Genomic DNA, 18,395 nt, shown 5'->3' on the forward strand with positions numbered 1-18,395 from the left:
CAGGCTGAGTGTGGGGACTTCATAGTCCCTGTGGGCCCCTCATTCCATGGAGACAAGGTTTCTGCCACTAAATCCCATGAACACACCATCCACTCCCCGCCGCCCTCCCCCCTCCCCCTCACATGCACAAAAAACCCCAAAAACCCAGGAGTTGTGGCAAGTCAGACTTCCCCATGGAGAACCACTGTACTTGGATTTTCTGATGAAAATGCCTTTTCACTCTGGGCTCTCCCCACCTCCCACCCAACAACCCCATCCCCTCCCTGTCTGTGGTCTTCTCCTCCAGCGTGGAAAGGAAGTAAAAGTCTCAACCTCAGCTCTTGGATCATTCAGGTCATCCCAGACAGAGATTTCCCCATCTTTTCCCCGTAGAGCTGTGCCAAGGAGAACAGGCCTAGTAGTGAGGGGACCTAGGTTCCTTATCCCAGCTCTGCCACTCGCCCGTTGGGTGATCTTGGGCAAATCACTTTACTTCTTTGTACCTCAGTTTGCTCATCTTTAAAATGAAAATTCAATACTTATCTCTCCCCTTTAGACTGTGAGCCCTACGAGAGACAAGAAATATGTCTCACTTGATTAACTTGTATCTACTCCAGCACTTCGTACAGTGCTTGGCACAGTCTAAGCACTTAACAAAAACCACAATGATTGTTATTGTCATCATTAAGAAGCGGCTTGGCTCAGTGGAAAGAGCACGGGCTTTGGAGTCAGAGGTCATCATCATCAATCGTATTTATTGAGTGCTTACTATGTGCAGAGCACTGTACTAAGCACTTAGGTCATGGGTTCAAATCCCAGCTCCGCCAACTGTCAGCTGTGTGACTTTGGGCAAGTCACTTCACTTCTCTGTGCCTCAGTTACCTCACCTGTAAAATGGGGATTAAAACTGTGAGCCCCCCTATGGGACATCCTGATCACCTTGTAACCTCCCCAGCGCTTAGAACAGTGCTTTGCACATAGTAAGCGCTTAACAAATACCATTATTATTATTATCATTATTATTATCATTATTAATCCCAGCTCTGCCAGTTGTCAGCTGTGTGACTTTGGGCAAGTCACTTAACTTCTCTGTGCCTCAGTTACCTCATCTGCAAAATGGGGATTAAGACTATGAGCCCAATGTGGGACAACCTGATTACCTTGTGTCTATGTCATGCTTAGAACAGGGCTTGGCACATAGTAAGCTCTTAACAAATACCATTATTACTATTATTATTACAGGGCTTGGGATGCGCAGAAGCATGAGAGGGTTTAATTTTGCCTCAGGCCACTAGAAATCCAATATGCAAGCACTTGCCGTGCACAGGATAGCTTGCTTGGCGTGGAGTGAGTGTTCCTTGGAGTTAGTGTTCAGCGTCTCATTCCTGGACCGCTGTAAATGTGCTAGAGACCCCCACGCTCCTCAAGCACCAGAATCTTCTTGCTAGAACTGACTGTCCAAGCATCACCTCTGCCAGCTCTGCAGAACTGTTTGGGCAGGGACAGCCCAGGGTGCCCTGGGAATCTCATTCCTAGCAGAGAGAGAGCTGGCCAGGCCAGCCTCCGTGGGCTCCCCAACACTGGTTGGCATATTTCAATGTCTGACCAATTCAATGGAGTGGCAGTTTGCCTCCTACGTGCCAAAAAATCATAGCGGGGAGATTTTCAGGCTTTTCGTTGGGGAGCCCGAGTCCCCAGTTCTCTAAGCCACCATCATTGGAATGAAAACCCATATCAAATGTAATCAGATGATTATTAATGAGGATCCAATCCTCAGCAGTCATTTCCAGCACAGGGGCACACTGAGAATATCAAGGATGTAAGGATCTGTAGAAACATCTGAAGGAAAACTCTGAAAGCCTGAAATGACAGTTTCACAAATTGGTCCTGGTTATGGCCCTGACAATCCTTGGCTGTGGCCAAGAATGTGATTCTGTCTGTGACCTTTGCTGTGACCCCAGCAAGGGCCCTGATTAGAGCCCTAGCTGGGGTCCTAGCCCTACCCTGGTCATGACTCAGGCTGTAGTTGTTCAAAACTCTCGGGGGTTTTATGGGGCCAGTGAGTGACCTTCATATCCCACCCCAACTACTCTCTTTGGGCAAATTTGGGGTTGAGCTTCTAACTGAACACATTCCAGTTTCAGAACTTCCCTCCGTGAAATGCTCTGGAATTCAGTGAGCGCTTCCTTAGTGCTCCCGATTCAAATCATTTTTCTGTGTTTCGATTGGACCTTTTCCAGATGGAGCATCGGCATCGGAAGAAGGACACCATGGTCCCTGCCAGCAGTCACCACCTGTTCATCCAAATGAAGAGTCTAATGTGTTCCAACCTCGGGGAGGAGCTAGAAGTGATTTTCTCCCTCTTTGACAGCAAGGAAAACCGACCTATCAGGTAATGCTCTAATCAGTCAGTGAGAGAATTTGTTTTCACATTCTCCCTCCTCAGGCAGTAAAGGTGGTTTAGAGTTTGGTTGTACCCTGTTACTCTGGAGGATAGTAACTGGCCTAATAGGATGGAACTGGCAAGGAACCATTTCAAGAATGGTAGTTGGCTTGAATCCTTCTGGGCCTGGCCCCTGAATGCTGTAACGATATTTTTAAAGAATGGTCATTGCTTTTGCAAATGGACTTTGGGAAAGTTGCAATTATTTTCTCTCTTCCTTGCACTAAACATTGTTTTGACTTGTTCGGACAGGGTACTGGGGTTATGGGAGTTACTCTGGCCTACAGAATTGTTTTCAGATGTCCTGGAAATCTTCGGGTGCAAAAAGTCCTCCTTTCCTCCCCATCGTTTTTTATGGTGGTTTTTTAAGCACTTACTATATGTCTAGCACCATTCTAACAACTGGGGTAGATATGAGTTAATCAGGTTGGACACAGCCCTGACCCACACGGGGCTCACAATCCAAGTAGGAGGGAGAACAGATATTGAATCCCCGTTTTACAGTTGAGGAAATTGAGGCCCAGAGAAGTTAAGTGAGTTGCCCAAGGACATGCAGCAAGCAAATGGCAGGGCTGGGATTAGAACCCAGGTCCTCTGACATCCAGATTTGTGCTCTTTCCACCAGGTTATCTGCTCCCCTTTCTGTTTCTGCATCTTTCCTGTAGGGGCAGGTTGTTCTGCTTCTCTGCTGTTTGTGGAGTCTCATGGTGGGGAGAAGTTACAACGTTGGCCCCTTTGCACTCTAGCAACTACTTGGTGGTGCTCTGACTGCTTCTCTTGGATAGGCCTGGAGGGCCGTCTACCCATCATTAGGAACAACAGCCCAGTGGCCTCTCTAGGGTGCCTGGGCTAAGAACTGCTAACCTGTCCTTTCGAAATCCACGCTGCCTTTCCGCCAGCATTGGTGGATACCTTTTCGGGAGAGGCAGTTTGTATGCAGAGCACTGTGCAAACATGTTTTTCCAGAGGCCAACCAGAATGACTTGAAGGACTTGCTGCAGCATAACTGGGCTTTCCTTGGGACTGGGCAGGCTATCGCAGACAGGAGGCAGAGCAGTGTGATAGCCCAGAAAGACTACAGAGGAATTAATTATACAGAAATTCGTTTGGAAAATTGCGACCTGAGCAGGAATCTATTTTCACAATGGAAGGAAGGCTTGTGGTGTGAGCCTTGAAGTCACTAGCAGGATGAATCAGGATTTTGACTGCCCTGTTGCGTGAATAGTCCTGGGCCAGAGCTCTGTGAATGAGGAAGGAAAATCTCTGAGGGTGACAGAGATGTCACTTGGCAGCTGTGGAGTAAAATGGAAGTTCCCCTCTCCTAAGCTTGTTTTCTGTGCAGAGAGAGGGCCTATGGGTTTAGTTTCCAGCCTTTGTCTCATCAAAAACCCCTGTGTACATGGAGGATGGAAACCAGGAGCAGAAGCAAAATCCTTGAAGCAGTGTTATCTCCTGTGAGGCTAGCGTGGGCCACTGCAAGTTGGTCTTGGACCCAGCCTTTTCGTGGATCCGGCTGCCCCCCCCACCCCCACCCACCCCGGGTCTGTCCCTACTTTAATCCTAACTTTGCCTTGGGTTTCTTCTGCTATACAAGGTTATTGCTCATCATTGGAAGCACCAGTGCCTGGAATCTGCTGATGATAGAATTGTTGGCAGTGGGGCCCTTGGGGTCCCTTCCCATGTTAACAGGTCATGGCTCTTCCTCCAGATAGATGGTGAACTGGCAGGGAGCTCATGTGTGCTTCTTGAGCCCGCCCCGCCTGCTTCCCTTCCCTTCCCTCTCTGTTACCACTGGCTATCCATCAGCAGTTGCCTCTGCCCCCTGTCCTCCCCTGATCAGTCTTGGGACCATGGGGGTGACTTCCCAGCCCCCTGTGGCTTCTGCAGATTGTCGGACCACGCGTCCCAGTCTGCTCTGGGGGAATGAGTGATGTGAGTTCTGGGGTGGTTTACTGGTGATGGAAATCTGTCCTGTGGCTCCACCGCTCTGATTTAGAGTTGTTCATCCCAGACTGAGCCCCCTTTTTCCTCTCCTTCTCCCCATCCCCCCCACCCTGCCTTCTTCCCCTCCCCACAGCACCTGTATATATGTTTGCACAGATTTATTACTCTATTTATTTTACTTGTACATGTTTACTATTCTATTTATTTTGTTAATGATGTGCATTTAGCTTTAATTCTATTTGTTCTGACGACTTGACACCAGTCCACATGTTTTGTTTTGTTGTCTGTCTCCCCCTTCTAGACTGTGAGCCCAGTGTTTGGTAGGGACCATCTCTATATGTTGCCAACTTGTACCTCCCAAGTACTTACTATGGTGTTGTGCACACAGTAAGCACTGAATAAATACAATTGAATGAATCAATGAATGACCGTTTTTGAAGCCACAGGTCCTCACAATAGCCCAAACCCCAGTCTGAGCCAACAGAGAGGGAACAATTGCTCATCGTCACTGAAAATATCCAACTCTTTTTTGTTGTCTCCTTGAGTTTGGCAGAAATGTCTGCAGCATTTGGTCATCTAAGTTCAGGGGAGTGGGCATAAACAAAGTTGTATTTCTTTCAGGGTCACCGAGGTCCTGAAATGGTCCCTGGAGATTCCACCATGAATGGTGCTTTGGAGGGCATATATTCTTTCTTCCCCAAGGGTTGTACCAACTCATGGACCTGATCCAAAGCTCCTGCAGAACTACATTGTCCATTGGGGTGGCAAGCACAGTGGCCAGCAGAGTTGGCCATTTACTTTTTTAAATGGCATTTGCTAAGTGCTTACTATATGCCAGGCACTGTATTAAGCACTGGGGTAGATACAAGCTAATCAGGTTGGATACAGTCCCTATCCCACATAGGACTCAGTCGTAATCCCCATTTTACAGATGAGGTAATTGAGGAACAAAGAGTTTAAGTGATGTGCCCAAGGTCAAACAACAAGTGTCAGAGCTGGAATTAGAACCCAGTTCCTCTAACTGTTTCCACTAAACCACACTGCTGCTTTTGACTACATATGGTGTTTAATTTTATTTACTGAGTGCTTGCTGTGTGCAGAGCACTCTACCAAGTGCTTAGGAGAGTACAATATAACAGCATTGGTAGATACATTCTCTGCCCACAAGCTTACAGTGTAGAGAGGAGATCGACATTCATATACAAAAATAAGAATATGTACAGAAGTGTTGTAGGACTGAGGGTTGGATGAATAAAGGGTACAAATCCAAGTGCAAGGGCTTTTCAGAAGGGATAGGGAGTGAGGGAAAAGATGGCTTAATCAGGGGAGGCCTCTTGAAGGAAATGTTATCTAAATAAGGCTTTGAATATGGGGAGAGTGATGGTCTGTCAGATATAAAGATAGAGAAGCAGCGTGGCTCAGTAGAGAAGCAGCGTGGCACAGTGGAAAGAGCCTGGGCTTTGGAGTCAGAGGTCATGGTTTCAAATCCCATCTCCGCCAATTGTCAGCTGTGTGACTTTGGGCAAGTCACTTCACTTCTCTGGGCCTCAGTTACCTCATCTGTAAAATGGGGATTAAGACTGTAAGCCCCCTGTGGGACAACCTGATCACCTTGTAACCTCCCCAGTGCTTAGAACAGTGCTTTGCACATAGTAAGTGCTTAATAAATGCCATTATTATTATATAAAGAGGGAGGGAGTTCCAGATCAGAGGCAGGGAGTGAATCAGTGGTGAGATAGATGAGATTGAGGTACAATGGGTATCTTGGAACTAGAGGAGCAAATGTGCCAGATGGCTTGTAGTAGAAATCAAAGAAGTAAGATAGGAGGGAGCAAGGTGATTGAGTTATTTAAAGCCATTGGTAAGGAGTTTCTGTCTGATGCAAAGGTGGGTGAGCACCACTGGAGGTTCTTGAGGAGTGGAGAATCATTAACTGAATAGTTTTGTAGGAAAAAGATCTGGGCAGCAGAGTGAAGCGATAATCTTTCTACAGAAACGCTCTGGGCATGTCACTCCCCTCCTCAGAAATCTCCAGTGGTTGCCTATCAACTTTCGCATGAAGCAAAAACTCCTTACTGTTAGCTTCAAAGCTCTCCATCACTTCGCCCCCTCCAACCTCACCTCCCTTCTTTCCTTCTACTGCCTAGCCCGCACACTCCGCTCCTCTGCCGCTAACCTCCTCACGGTGCCTCGTTCTCGCCTGCCCCACCATCGACCCCCGGCCCACGTCCTACCTCTGGCCTGGAATGCCCTCCCTCCGCACATCCGCCAAGCTAGCTCTCTTCCTCTCTTCAAAGCCCTACTGAGAGCTCACCTCCTCCAGGAGGCCTTCCCAGACTGAGCCCCCTTTTTCCTCTGCTCCTCCTCTCCTCCCCATTGCCCCTTCTCCCTCCCTCTGATCTAGCCCTTTCCCCTCCCCAACAGCACTTCTGCATATTTGTACATATTTCTCTATTTATTTTATTAATGATGTGTATATAGCTATAATTCTATTTATCTATTTTGATGCTATTGGTGTCTGTCTACTTGTTTTGTTGTCTGTCCCCCTTCTAGACTGCAAGCCCTTTGTTGGGTAGGGATTGTCTGTAACTGTTGCCAAATTGTACTTTCCAAGTGCTCAGTTCAGTGTTCTTCACACAGTAAGCTCTCAATAAATACGATTGAATGAATGAATGAATGAATGAGAAACAGGAGGCAAGGAGGTTGATGCAGTAATCCAGGCAGGATAGGATAAATCCTTGGATTAACATGGAGAGAAAAGGGCAGATTTTAGTGATGTTGTGATGGATGAACCAACAGGATTTGGTGACAGACAGAGTATGTGGGTTAAATGAGAGGGATGAGTCGAGGATAATGCCAAGGCTATGGGGTGCGAGGCAGAGAGGATGGTGGTTCTGTTTACAGAGTTGGGAAAGACAGTGGGAGGAAAGGGTTTGGGTGGGAAGATGAGGAGTTCTGTTTAATTATGTCTCCAAGAAAAGGCTGCTGATGTGATTTGTGATGTGTGGAGCAGTAGCGTGGCTCGGTGGAAAGAGCCCGGGCTTGGGAGTCAGAGGTCACGGGTTCTAATCCCAGCCCCGCCACTTGTCTGCTGTGTGACCTTGGGCCAGTCACTTCACTTCTCTGTACCTCAGTGCCCTCATCTGGAAAATGGGGATGAAGACTGTGAGCCCCATGTGGGACAACCTGATTACCCTGTATCTCCCCCAGCGCGTAGAACAGTGCTTGGGACATAGTAAGTGCTTAACAAATACCACCATTATTATTATTATTTGTGTTTCAGTTTTCAAGCATTTATGCAAGTATTACAAGGTCCTATTGTTTGCATCTCTGAGCTTCTGCCACCTCTACCATGTATTATTGCTGGCAGAGGAGATTGGCCTCAGTTGATAATAATAATGATAATAATAATAATAATAATAATAATAATGGCATTTATTAAGCGCTTACTATGTGCAAAGCACTGTTCTAAGCATGGGGAGGTTATAAGGCAATCAGGTTGTCCCACGGGGGCTCACAGTCTTAATCCCCATTTTACAGGTGAGGTCACTGAGGCACAGAGAAGTTAAGTGACTTGCCCAAAGTCACACAGCTGACAATTGGCAGAGCCAGGATTTGAACCCATGACCTCTGATTCCAAAGCCCGGGCTCTTTTCACTGAGCCACGCTGCTTCTCCTCAGTTGATGCTGAGGAGCAATGAAGTGTGCATTTTAAAGCACTCAGTCGCCTTTCCTCCTCTTACCTCACCTCGAGACTCTCCTACTACAACCCAGCCCACATATTTCGCTCCTCTAAGGCTAACCTTCTCACTGATAATAATAATAATAATGATGATGGTATTTGTTAAGCGCTTACCATGTGCAAAGCACTGTTCTAAGCGCTGGGGAGATACAAGGTGATCAGGTTGTCCCACAGAGGGCTCACAGTCTTCATCCCCATTTTACAGATGAGGGAACTGAGGCATGGAGAAGTGAAGTGACTTGCCCAAAGTCACACCGCTGACAATTGGTGGAGTCAGAATTTGAACCCATGACCTCTGACTCCAAAGCCCGGGCTTTTTCCACTGAGCCATGCTGCTTTTCTACTCTACTTGTACTTTCCCAAGTGCTTAGTACTAGCACGGAGCACGGAGGAAACACTCACTAAATACCATTGGTTGACTGATTTCTTACCTCAAAGCCAAGGAATACTGGAGGAAAAATGCTCTTCAGTGGTCAAGTTGGCAGAGAGCAAGTTTTGGTCTGTAATATAAATAGATGAGTGGGTGTTGAAGGGCTCTTCCGTGAACGTGGTGATATCATTTGCTCCAGACAGCACATAGCATTTCCTGATCTGTCTAGACGCTCTTCGCAAGGACTTCAGTTTTGGTATCCGTACATTGATGACCTGCAGTGACATTTCCTTCTGCCTCTTCATGCCGGCAGTCTGGCTTGTTATCACTGTGTACCTTGTTTCTGTTCCTGGTCCCCCAAAGCTTGGGATAAAGCGTGAATCTGTTCCATAGGCGTCTATCTATCTGGTTTGGCGGTGTATTCTTTATGCAGCGTTCCATCACATTAGAATAAACCCTCTAGTGAGATCATGGACAAGCGTTGTTGGTCTCAGTGAGAAATGAACTAGCGGGAGAAGGAGCATTCTTCAAGCACCAACATGCTGTTTGCTTGCCAAGATGGAAGCTGAACAAAAGGTAGACTGCCTCTGTTGGATTTTAGGACTCACATAGGCATTTGGGATGTGACATTTCAGGCAGTATTCATTCATTCATTCACTCAGTCGTCCTTATCGAGCACTTACTGTGTGCAGAGCACTGTACTAAGCGCTTGGGAGAGTACAATACAGCAATAAACAGCCACAGTCCCTGCCCACAGTGGGCTTATAGTCTAGAGTGGGGGAGACAGACATCAATACAGATAAATACAATTAAAGAGATGTACAAAAATGTTGTGGGGCTAGGAGGGGGGAAGAGCAAAGGGAGCAAGTTAGGGCTACACAGGAGAGAGTGGGAGTTGAGGAAAAGCGGGGCCAGTCTGGGAAGGCCTCTTGGGTGAGATGTGCCTTCAATAAGGCTTTGGAGGAAGGGAGAGTAATTGTCTGTCGGATTTGAGGAGGCAGGGTGTACCAGGCCAGAGGCAGGATGTGGACTAGGTTGGGGGCGAGACAGACGAGATCGAGGTCCAGTGAGAAGGGTATCATTAGAGGAGCGAAGCGTGCGAGCTGGGTTGTAGAAGGAGAGAAGGGAGGTGAGATAGGAGGGGGAAAGGTTGTGGAGTGCTTTAAAGTCAAAGGTGAGGAGTTTTTGTTTGATGTGGAGGTGGATGGGCAACTAATGGATTTTTTTTTGAAGAGCAGAGTGACACGTCCCAAATATTTTTGTAGAAAAATGATCCAGACAGCAGAGTGAAATATGGACTGGAGTGGGAAGAGAGGAGGTTTGGAGGTCAGCAAGGAGGCTGATGCAGTAATCCAGGCAAGATAGGATGAGTGATTGTATTAACATGGTAGCAGTTTGGATGGAGAGGAAAGTGCAGATTTTAGCTATGTTGTGAAGGTGGAACCGACAGGATTTAGTGATGGATTGAATATGTGGTTTGAATGACAGACAGGAGTCAAGGATAACACCAAAGTTATGGGCTTGTTAAGACAGGAAGGATGGTGGTGCCATCTACAGTGATGGGAAAGTCATAGGGAGGATGTGTTTTGGGTGGGAAGAGAAGGAGTTCTGTTTTGGGCATGTTAAGTTTGAGGTGATGGGAGGTCATCGAAGTAGAGATGTCTTGAATGCAGGAGGAGATGTGAGCTGTAGAGAGGGCGAGAGATCAGGGTTGGAAATGTAGATTTGAGTATCATCCGCATAAAGGTAGTAGTTGAAGCCATGGGAGTGAATGGGTTCTCCAAGGGTGTGGGTGTAGATGGAGGAGCGTAGAACTGAACCTTGACAGACTCTCACAATTAGGAGATGGGAGACAGAGAAAAGGGACCATCTCTATATGTTGCTGACTTGTACTTCCCAAGCGCTTACTACAATGCTGTGCACACAGTAAGCGCTCAATAAATACAATTGAAAGAATGAGCCCGCGAAGGAGACTGAGAATGAACGGCCAGAAAGATAATTAAGCACCATGACCTAGTGGAGAGAGCAGTGGTATTTGTTAAGCACTTACTGTGTGGCAGGAACTGTACTAAGTTCTGGGATAGCTAATAATAATAAATAATAATAATAATAATACTGATAAGAGGAATGGTGTTTGTTAAGCACTTATTATGGTCCAGGCATTGTACTAAGCAGTGGGGTGGATACAAGGTAATCGGTTTGGACAACATCCATGTCCCGCATGGGGCTCACGGTCTTAATCCCCATTTTACAGATGAGGTAACTGAGGCACAGAGAAGGTAAGTGACCTGTCCAAGGTCACACCACAGACAAGTGGCAGAGCCTGGATTAGAACCCAGTTCTAATCAGTTCATTCATTCATTCAATCATATTTATTGAGCGCTTACTGCGTGCAGAGCACTGTACTAAACACTTGGGAAGTACAAGTCGGCAACATATATACCCAGCAATGGGCTCACAGTCTAGAAGGGGGAGACAGACAACAAAACATGTAGACAGGTGTCAAAACTGTCAGGATAAATAGAATTACAGCTATATGCACATCATTAACAAAATAAATAGAGTAGTAAATATGTACAAGTAAAATGAATAGAGTAATAAATCTGTACAAATATATACAAGGGCTGTGGGGAGGTGAAGGAGGTAGGGTTGTGGGGGATTGGGAGGAAGAGAGGAAAAAGGGGGCTCAGTCTTGGAAGGCCACCTGGAGAAGGCCTACTGTGGGACCCTGGGCAAGTTACTTTACCTCTATGGACCTCAATTTCTTCATCTGTAAAATGAGGGGATAAAATATGTTAAAAACCCACGTAGGGCTTTTAAGTACATGAAACCCGGCACTTATATTTCCCCAGCCCATTCGGGCCTGCCCCTGCCAGCTCTGTCCCACCCTTACCCACTCCATCCTGCCCCTGCAGCCGTGTGGGTCTTCCAGGCCATCACAGCACTCCTGGCCTCTGGCAAGGAAAAGGGCTGTGGACGCCAGAGCCGTGGGGCAACTTATTTAGGTGGTTGGCCAGCTGCCCAAACTGTGGCATACATCACACCCCTCATCCTGAGGAGTACCATCTTCAAAGTCCCAAAATGAGCACCTCAGCTCCCTTGGTGGTGTTTCTGGGGCTTCACCTAGGTGAGCTACAGCCTGGTGGGCCCCACCTTCCCTGAGCTCAGTCAATTGTATTTATAGAGCACTAACTTTGTGCAGAGCACTGTTCTAAGTGCTTGGGAGAGTACAATATAACAATAAACAGACACATTTCCTGCCCCCAGGGAGCTTACAGTCTACAGCTCAGAGGACAGCACACTCAAAACGTCTCCGCCAGGACTGTCCGTCACTCAGTCTCAGTATAGGGGAAACTTTCTTCAGAGTCAGATTTTTCCAAAGCCGTCACAATTGCAGCCCTTCTGGATCCAGACTCCATTTTTGGCCGTGGAGTGACTAGCCGGGGTGACACTGTCTGTAATCCATGAACACTAAACAAGCAGGATTGAGATATAACTTCAGACCGACAGTCTGGGGGGCACAGTAATCGTATTCTGTATGAGTACGTTCCAGTCTTCATATCACCTTTCATTTTCAGAGTTTGTCTATTAAAAGCAATAATAATAAGAATAATGGCATTTATTAAGCGCTTACTATGTGCAAAGCACTGTCTAAGCGCTGGGGAGGTTACAAGGTGATCAGGTTGTCCCACGGGGGGCTCACAGTCTTCATTCCCATTTTACAGATGAGGGAACTGAGGCACAGAGAAGTGAAGTGACTTGCCCAAAGTCACACAGCTGACAAGTGGTGGAGCTGGGATTTGAACCCATGACCTCTGACTCCAAAGCCTGTGCTCTTTTCACTGAGCCACGCTGCTTCACAATAAATTATTGTTTCAGGAATAATCCAAGAATTTGAATGAATGAATGGATGATTATAGTAATTATGCCTAGGAATCAATCACGCACTTATTAATAATGAGTGTGAGGTGAAAGATACATCTCAGAGAAAAAAATCTTGGGCCTCTGAATTTGATTTTTACTTTTACCCCTTCCTCACTTTCCTTCCCTTCCTCACTTCCCTGTCCATCCTCCGTTCCCTCCCCATCCTCACCTCCCTCCCCTTCCTCACGTCCCTCTCTGCCCTTACTTCCCTTCCCTTCATCACTTTATTTTCTGTTCTCACTTCCCTCCTGGTCCTCCCTTCCCTCTCCAGCCTCACTTTTCTCCCCATCTTCACTTCCTCCCCACCCTCACTTGCCTCTCCACCCTCAATCCCCTCCTGCCTGGCCAGAGAAGAAGGAACTGGGGATGACATTTGGAGCTAGGGCTCAAAAGGGCCACCTCCTGCCAAGGCATGGCCCTGCCCTAGCCTATGGCACACGTTCTTCTGGGCTACTTGCTTATGGAGGGCTGGACATGAGTCTGTAGCTTTTATTTATTCATTCAATTGTATTTATTGAGCGCTTTCTGTGTGCAGAGCAACAATAAACAGACACATTCCCTGCCCACAACAAGCTTACAGTCTAGAGCTGGGCCAAAGCTCTCCACTCTAACCTTTGTTGTGACTTGAGGTGACCTTTGACCAGATCCCTGAGACCTCCTGAGCTTGAAGTCTTCCTTGGAAGCCCAGGGGAGCCAAGCGTGGCTTGGGCCCACCTCCCTCAGTGTAATACTTTCTTTGAAGCCAGTGGGGTGATGGCTGTCCTCTGTCTGCTGCCCCTGTCAGAGACCTCTCCTGAATGACCGCCTCCCCCCCAACCCCGCACCTCCCACTCCACCTTACCCACTCTGGGGTGGTTCTTTCTGTAGGCCATTCACACTGCAGAAACCCAGAGCCCAGGTAGCCCCCACTCCCAACACTCCTAAGCCTCATTTTGTCTGTCTTCCAGTTCTTGTCCCTACATGGCCATCTGTCTGCCAGTTTCCCGAAGTTCCCCTGTGCCTTTCCACTTCACTCCCCAGAGTCACAACCCTTTCTGTCCAGACTTGCTGCCAGCATTGCCTGCAGTTAGTCTGGCATGGTTCGCTTGGGTGACTCAAGGGGGCATTAAGTGGGTGTTTAGCTTCAAAAAGAGAAAGTCTCTGTGAGAATGAACACACCACTCCCCCTTCCCCAGATCTGCTTCACTTTCCTGTCAATGCATGAATGCCATCTGGGCCCTGAAATATAGTCCATAGAAGCTTGGAGGTCCCAGAAAGCTGAGTTGGCTTGCTCAGTAGGATGAATCCAGATCTTCAAGGGGAAACCCAGCTGCTTAGACCAATTTCTCTGAGGGCCCAAAGTCACAAGGAATATTCCTTCTTTTCTCATTCCCCTCTTACCTCTTCTCTCAGAGGTAGACACTAGAAATGACCTGATTCTCTCGCTAAGAGATCCCAGCCACTGAAAACCCTCGTTTTGTCTTTCATGGGGCTTGTTGAGGCGGGGGGTGGGGGAGGTGTAGGGGCTCCTTCTGATCATGCCAGAGTGAGATAACTCAGGAGGCCTGGGCTGGGGTGTGTTGGGGGTAATCCTATCTGCTTGCCTTTGTTTTGATTTGTAAAACTCTTAATATGGCACTGGAGATTTTCCTTAAGCACAGTGAAAGAAAGAAGGGACTTAGATGCTTTCTTCTAAAGGAGAGCAAGTTAGAAACATAAGAACATGAGTAACACCATACTGTATCAGACCCAAAGTCCATCCACCCATCGCCGACAGCAGCCCCAGGATGCTGGGAGCAGCCATCTTCTGCTGATCACCCTCCTGAGCATCCATCTTCGTGGTTAAGGGTGGACCACCCAACACCCCTAACTCTTCCCTCTCCATCCATAGCCCTGAAGTCTTTTTCCATAGAACCTATGCCTCACTAGCCTTTCCCCATTCTGTTCTCAACCCTGATGGTGATGCCCTTGTTAGCCCTTGTCCATCTTGAATTTCATCCTGTTTTTGGAGTAATTTATCACGTGGTTGCTTTGAATTTTTCTGCTTCCAGTGTGTTGGGAAATCCTCACTTTGGGATTGTCAGTTGTTTTGACACTCACATTCCCAGTTCTTTGCCCAAGTCACCACTAGTGATCCATCTGGCATTCGGCCTGATTGCTGCGGGTCACTGAGCCATCGACATTGGCGCCTCCAGTTGGCAAGGACCCAGCCAATCCCAGCAGATTTGAGGATAGGATGCCCCAAATTGGCAGCATGGACGGAACAGGAGCCACAGCGCTGCCTGACTAGAGTCCCCACCATGGTGTCTCCCATACTGCTGTCCTTCATAAGGTCAATTGGTCTTACTGAGAATTTTCTAGCATCGTGGGTTCCTCTGGGTTAGATGGTCCAGTGAGGTTCTGAATACCATCAGAGTGATTTGTTGATCATTTATCTTAATATCTTCCCAGCCTCTGCTTGCTCTGACCAGTCAATCATTTCAGAGTTACCAGTTCCACCTCCCTCCTCCTTATAGATTGTCAGAACTTTTACCCCCTTCTTGACCTTAAAGTCACGTCCCATCATCTGTGAGTGCAGCTAGTGGCTCCCCAGCAATACCTGCCCAGTCCGCAGGAACCCAGGAGGCCACCATCAGAAGGTTCCCAGGCTATGAACACATTTTCTGGCTTTGGTACCCAAAGCTCATGACTAGGGCCAGTTTTTTAAATGATTTTTTTATGGAATTTGTTAAGCACTTACTATGGGCCAGGCACTGTACTAAGTGCTGCCGTAGATACAAGTTAATTAGTTTTGACCCAATCTGTGTCCTACCTGGGCCTCATAGTCTTTATCCTCATTTTACTGGATGCGGTAACTGAGGTGCTGAGAAGTAAAGTGACTTGTCTAAGATCACATGACAGACAAATGGTGGAGCTGAGGATTAGAACCCAGGTGCTCTGACTCCCAGGGTCATGCTAGGCCACACCTCTTCCCAGTAGAGAGCTGTTTGGATCCCTAAATGCAAGTTTGTCCTCCATGGGAACAGAAATGCTTTCCTTGTGAGCGTCACTGCTGCTCAGCAGCAGGTTCGGCTGTGGTTTGGATTCTGGAATCTCAGAATGTTCTGAGACTGCAATCCTTGGATGCTTTCTGGGCCCAATCTTTGTTCAGAACCTGGCTTTGCTGGATCCATTACCTCTGTGAAGAATTGCCCACATTTTCTGTGTATTTGGAGAGCCAGCACCTAGTGGGAATATTTTAATGAATCCTAATTAGTGCAAATATTTAAGAGTGAAATGATTTACACTCACAGGAAGGGTAGTTATGTTTAATGCCAAGAAGGTAATGAAGCAGCTTCTAAGTTGCCCGAATGTGGGCTCTCTTGGGCTTTCTCAGGGCGATGCCGATGGAGTTCCGTAACAGTGTTCTTGTAGTGACACTATACCGAAGGTCGGGCCCCTGCAAGCTTTGTCATCCGGATGCAAGTCATTCTCAGAGAGAGGTAGGGGGGCACTAACTCCCATTATTCATAATATTCACAGTATTCATAAATGTGGTAATTAGTGGTAATTAGTTTTCTTTGGCAGGAACCATTCATTGATTAGTAGTTGCAGTACCAATCAAAGCTGGAAATAGATCAAATGAGTACAGTCAGTGTCCTGGCTCCTGAGTACACAGAAGGGTCTTTTGTGAAGCAGCTTGGCTCAGTGGAAAGAGCCCGGGCTTTGGAGTCAGAGGTCATGGGTTCAAACCCCAGCTCCGCCAATTATCAGCTGTGTGACTTTGGGCAAGTCACTTAACTTCTCTGTGCCTCAGTTACCTCATCTGTAAAATGGGGATTAAGACTGTGAACCCCCTGTGGGACAACCTGATCGCCTTGTAACTCCCCAGCACTTAGAACAGTGCTTTGCACAAAGTAAGCGCTTAATAAATGCTATTATTATTATTATTATTGTTTTGTTCCATTGTGTGGTCCTTTGAGTTTCCTACTCTTCTCCATTCTCCTTGCATGTTCCTTTTCTCTATCCCCTCCCCAACCTTCTCAAGCAAAGGTGTGAGGCGATAAATATGGCTTTAAATTCTGGTCCTCTGACTGTTCCAGGACTCATAGTTTGGGATTCTGTCTTCACTCTGTGCTGCATCCTTCACGGGCGGCATTGGAGGAACCACTCCATACAGGGCCAGTGTTGGACAAAAAGGGACCCTAGGCAAACGTGCGTGGTCTTAGGTTCCCACCATCAGTGAATGGGATGGGCATTTGTACCCTAGGCACAATGAGTTCTTCTGCCCACCTAGCACTTCTCCCATTTAGCCCCTTCCTGTACAAGTTAGCTGCAATGAACCCCCAAACTTCCAACACCTCAGGGGCTCCTGGCCATCCCTCGGAGATGGCCCGGCTCTGGGAATTGGACAATAAGGAGGATGGAGAAAATGCGGGGATGGTACCTAAACATTTTTGGGGATTGCCCTCTCTCTCCCACCCATCTTCTCTCAGATCCTCGTTTACAGTCCTTGTGCGTCTGCAATTTATAGTGCAATACAATAACCTAGAGAAGCAGTACACCAGCATAGCAGGATCCGGATTTGCCTGCCCAAATCACTGTGGGAGACATCTGTGTTGAAAGGTGAAGTGGAAGCAATTAAGATGAATGTGAATAGCTCACTTTCTGATGAAAATGGTTGGTAGTGATGTTTCCTTAAGGTTCTATTAAGGTGCTATTTATTATTAATTATTACTATTATGTTATTTGTTAAGTGCTTACTACTTGCCAAGCTCTGTTTAAGTGCTGGGGTAGGTACAAGGTAATCAGGTTGTCCCACATGGGGCTCACGGTCTTAATCCCCATTTTGCAGATGAAGCACAGAGTAGTTAAGTGACATGCCCAAGGTCACACTGCAGACGAGTGGCCCAGCCAAGATTAGAACCCACATCCTCTGTCTCCCAAGCCAGACTCCTAGGCCATTCTGCTTCAGCCATTTCAGCTTCTGAGGCAAAATTCCCAATTCCCAATTTCCCTGTTCCGATGAAAATACTCCGCATTGCATATCACAGTTAGGTCGTGTAGTTCAGTGGGAATTCGTTCCAAATGTTTAATAGAGTTAAGCCCCAATCAGGGATGCTTTCCAGGAATTTCAGGCATAACCTACTGGCCCTATTAAGAAGAATGGGATTTTCCCTTGGCGGTGTTGGATATTTAACTAAAAACTGATGCCTGCTTGCACCTGTCTGCTGAGAAACCAGCTCTTGGCCTAGTTTTAACCCTTGGGAGTTTTGCTTGATTGAAGTCAAGTTCTTTTAATCTTAGAACTCTGCATTGGTTGTGTGGTTCATTAAGTCAGTCTCTTCCCAGTCATTCCTAACCCGAGTACCCAGAAGAAAATCCAGGAAATTAAGGAATTAAGCGGGAATTAAGCGCTTGGTACAGTGCTCTGCACACAGTAAGCGCTCAATAAATACGATTGATGAAATACGATTGATGAAAACATTTTAAACCCAGGAGGCCTCTCCCGAGTGCCAGACTCTCTCTCTTTCCCCCCCACATACTGACTGAGCATTTTTACCTTTTACCTTGCTCTTCCAGCATCAGTTGCTGTATCTCAAAGTGAAGGGGCATGAGAGATGTGCATGATTACAGTTTTGCTTATAATAGTCAAAGAATGAAAAAGGATTCATCATCACCTTCTGTGAAGAGAGTCTGCGGTTTGGACCCTTCGGTTCAGCTCAATTCAGTCAGGCGGGATGGATTGAGCTCTGCGTCATCCATTTGGATCTGTCGATCCATGGCATTTTTGTGGCATATCATTATACTTCCTGGCTCGGAATAAAATGTTGCAGTAGCTTTTGTTTCCGGCTGTCCCCCTGACCCCCTCTCTTTTCTCGTTTTCCTCTTCCTCTCCCTCCCCCGTCTCTCTTCTCCTCACCCCTAAAATCTGTCATTTATGCCAATGCTGTTGCTGTCCCCTATCCCCTCCCCCCCCCACCCCGCCCCGACCCTCAAAGACTGTTTCGGGAACTGCTTCTCCGTGGGTGATT

General features: G+C 47.2%; 1 protein-coding gene across 1 annotated transcript in view; it reads left to right on the top strand.

Annotated features, from left to right (window-relative positions):
• The window catches only part of DOCK4 (dedicator of cytokinesis 4), a 356,538-nt gene that overhangs the window by 169,590 nt on the left and 168,553 nt on the right, over window positions 1–18,395 (top strand). The window contains exon 8 of the mRNA XM_038751970.1: window positions 2,220–2,371. Within this exon, the coding sequence (XP_038607898.1) occupies window positions 2,220–2,371 (152 nt within the window). The remainder of the gene's footprint in view (window positions 1–2,219; window positions 2,372–18,395) is intronic.

The sequence above is a fragment of the Tachyglossus aculeatus genome, chromosome 10, assembly GCF_015852505.1.
Source record: "Tachyglossus aculeatus isolate mTacAcu1 chromosome 10, mTacAcu1.pri, whole genome shotgun sequence".
NCBI classification, from domain to species: domain Eukaryota; kingdom Metazoa; phylum Chordata; class Mammalia; order Monotremata; family Tachyglossidae; genus Tachyglossus; species Tachyglossus aculeatus.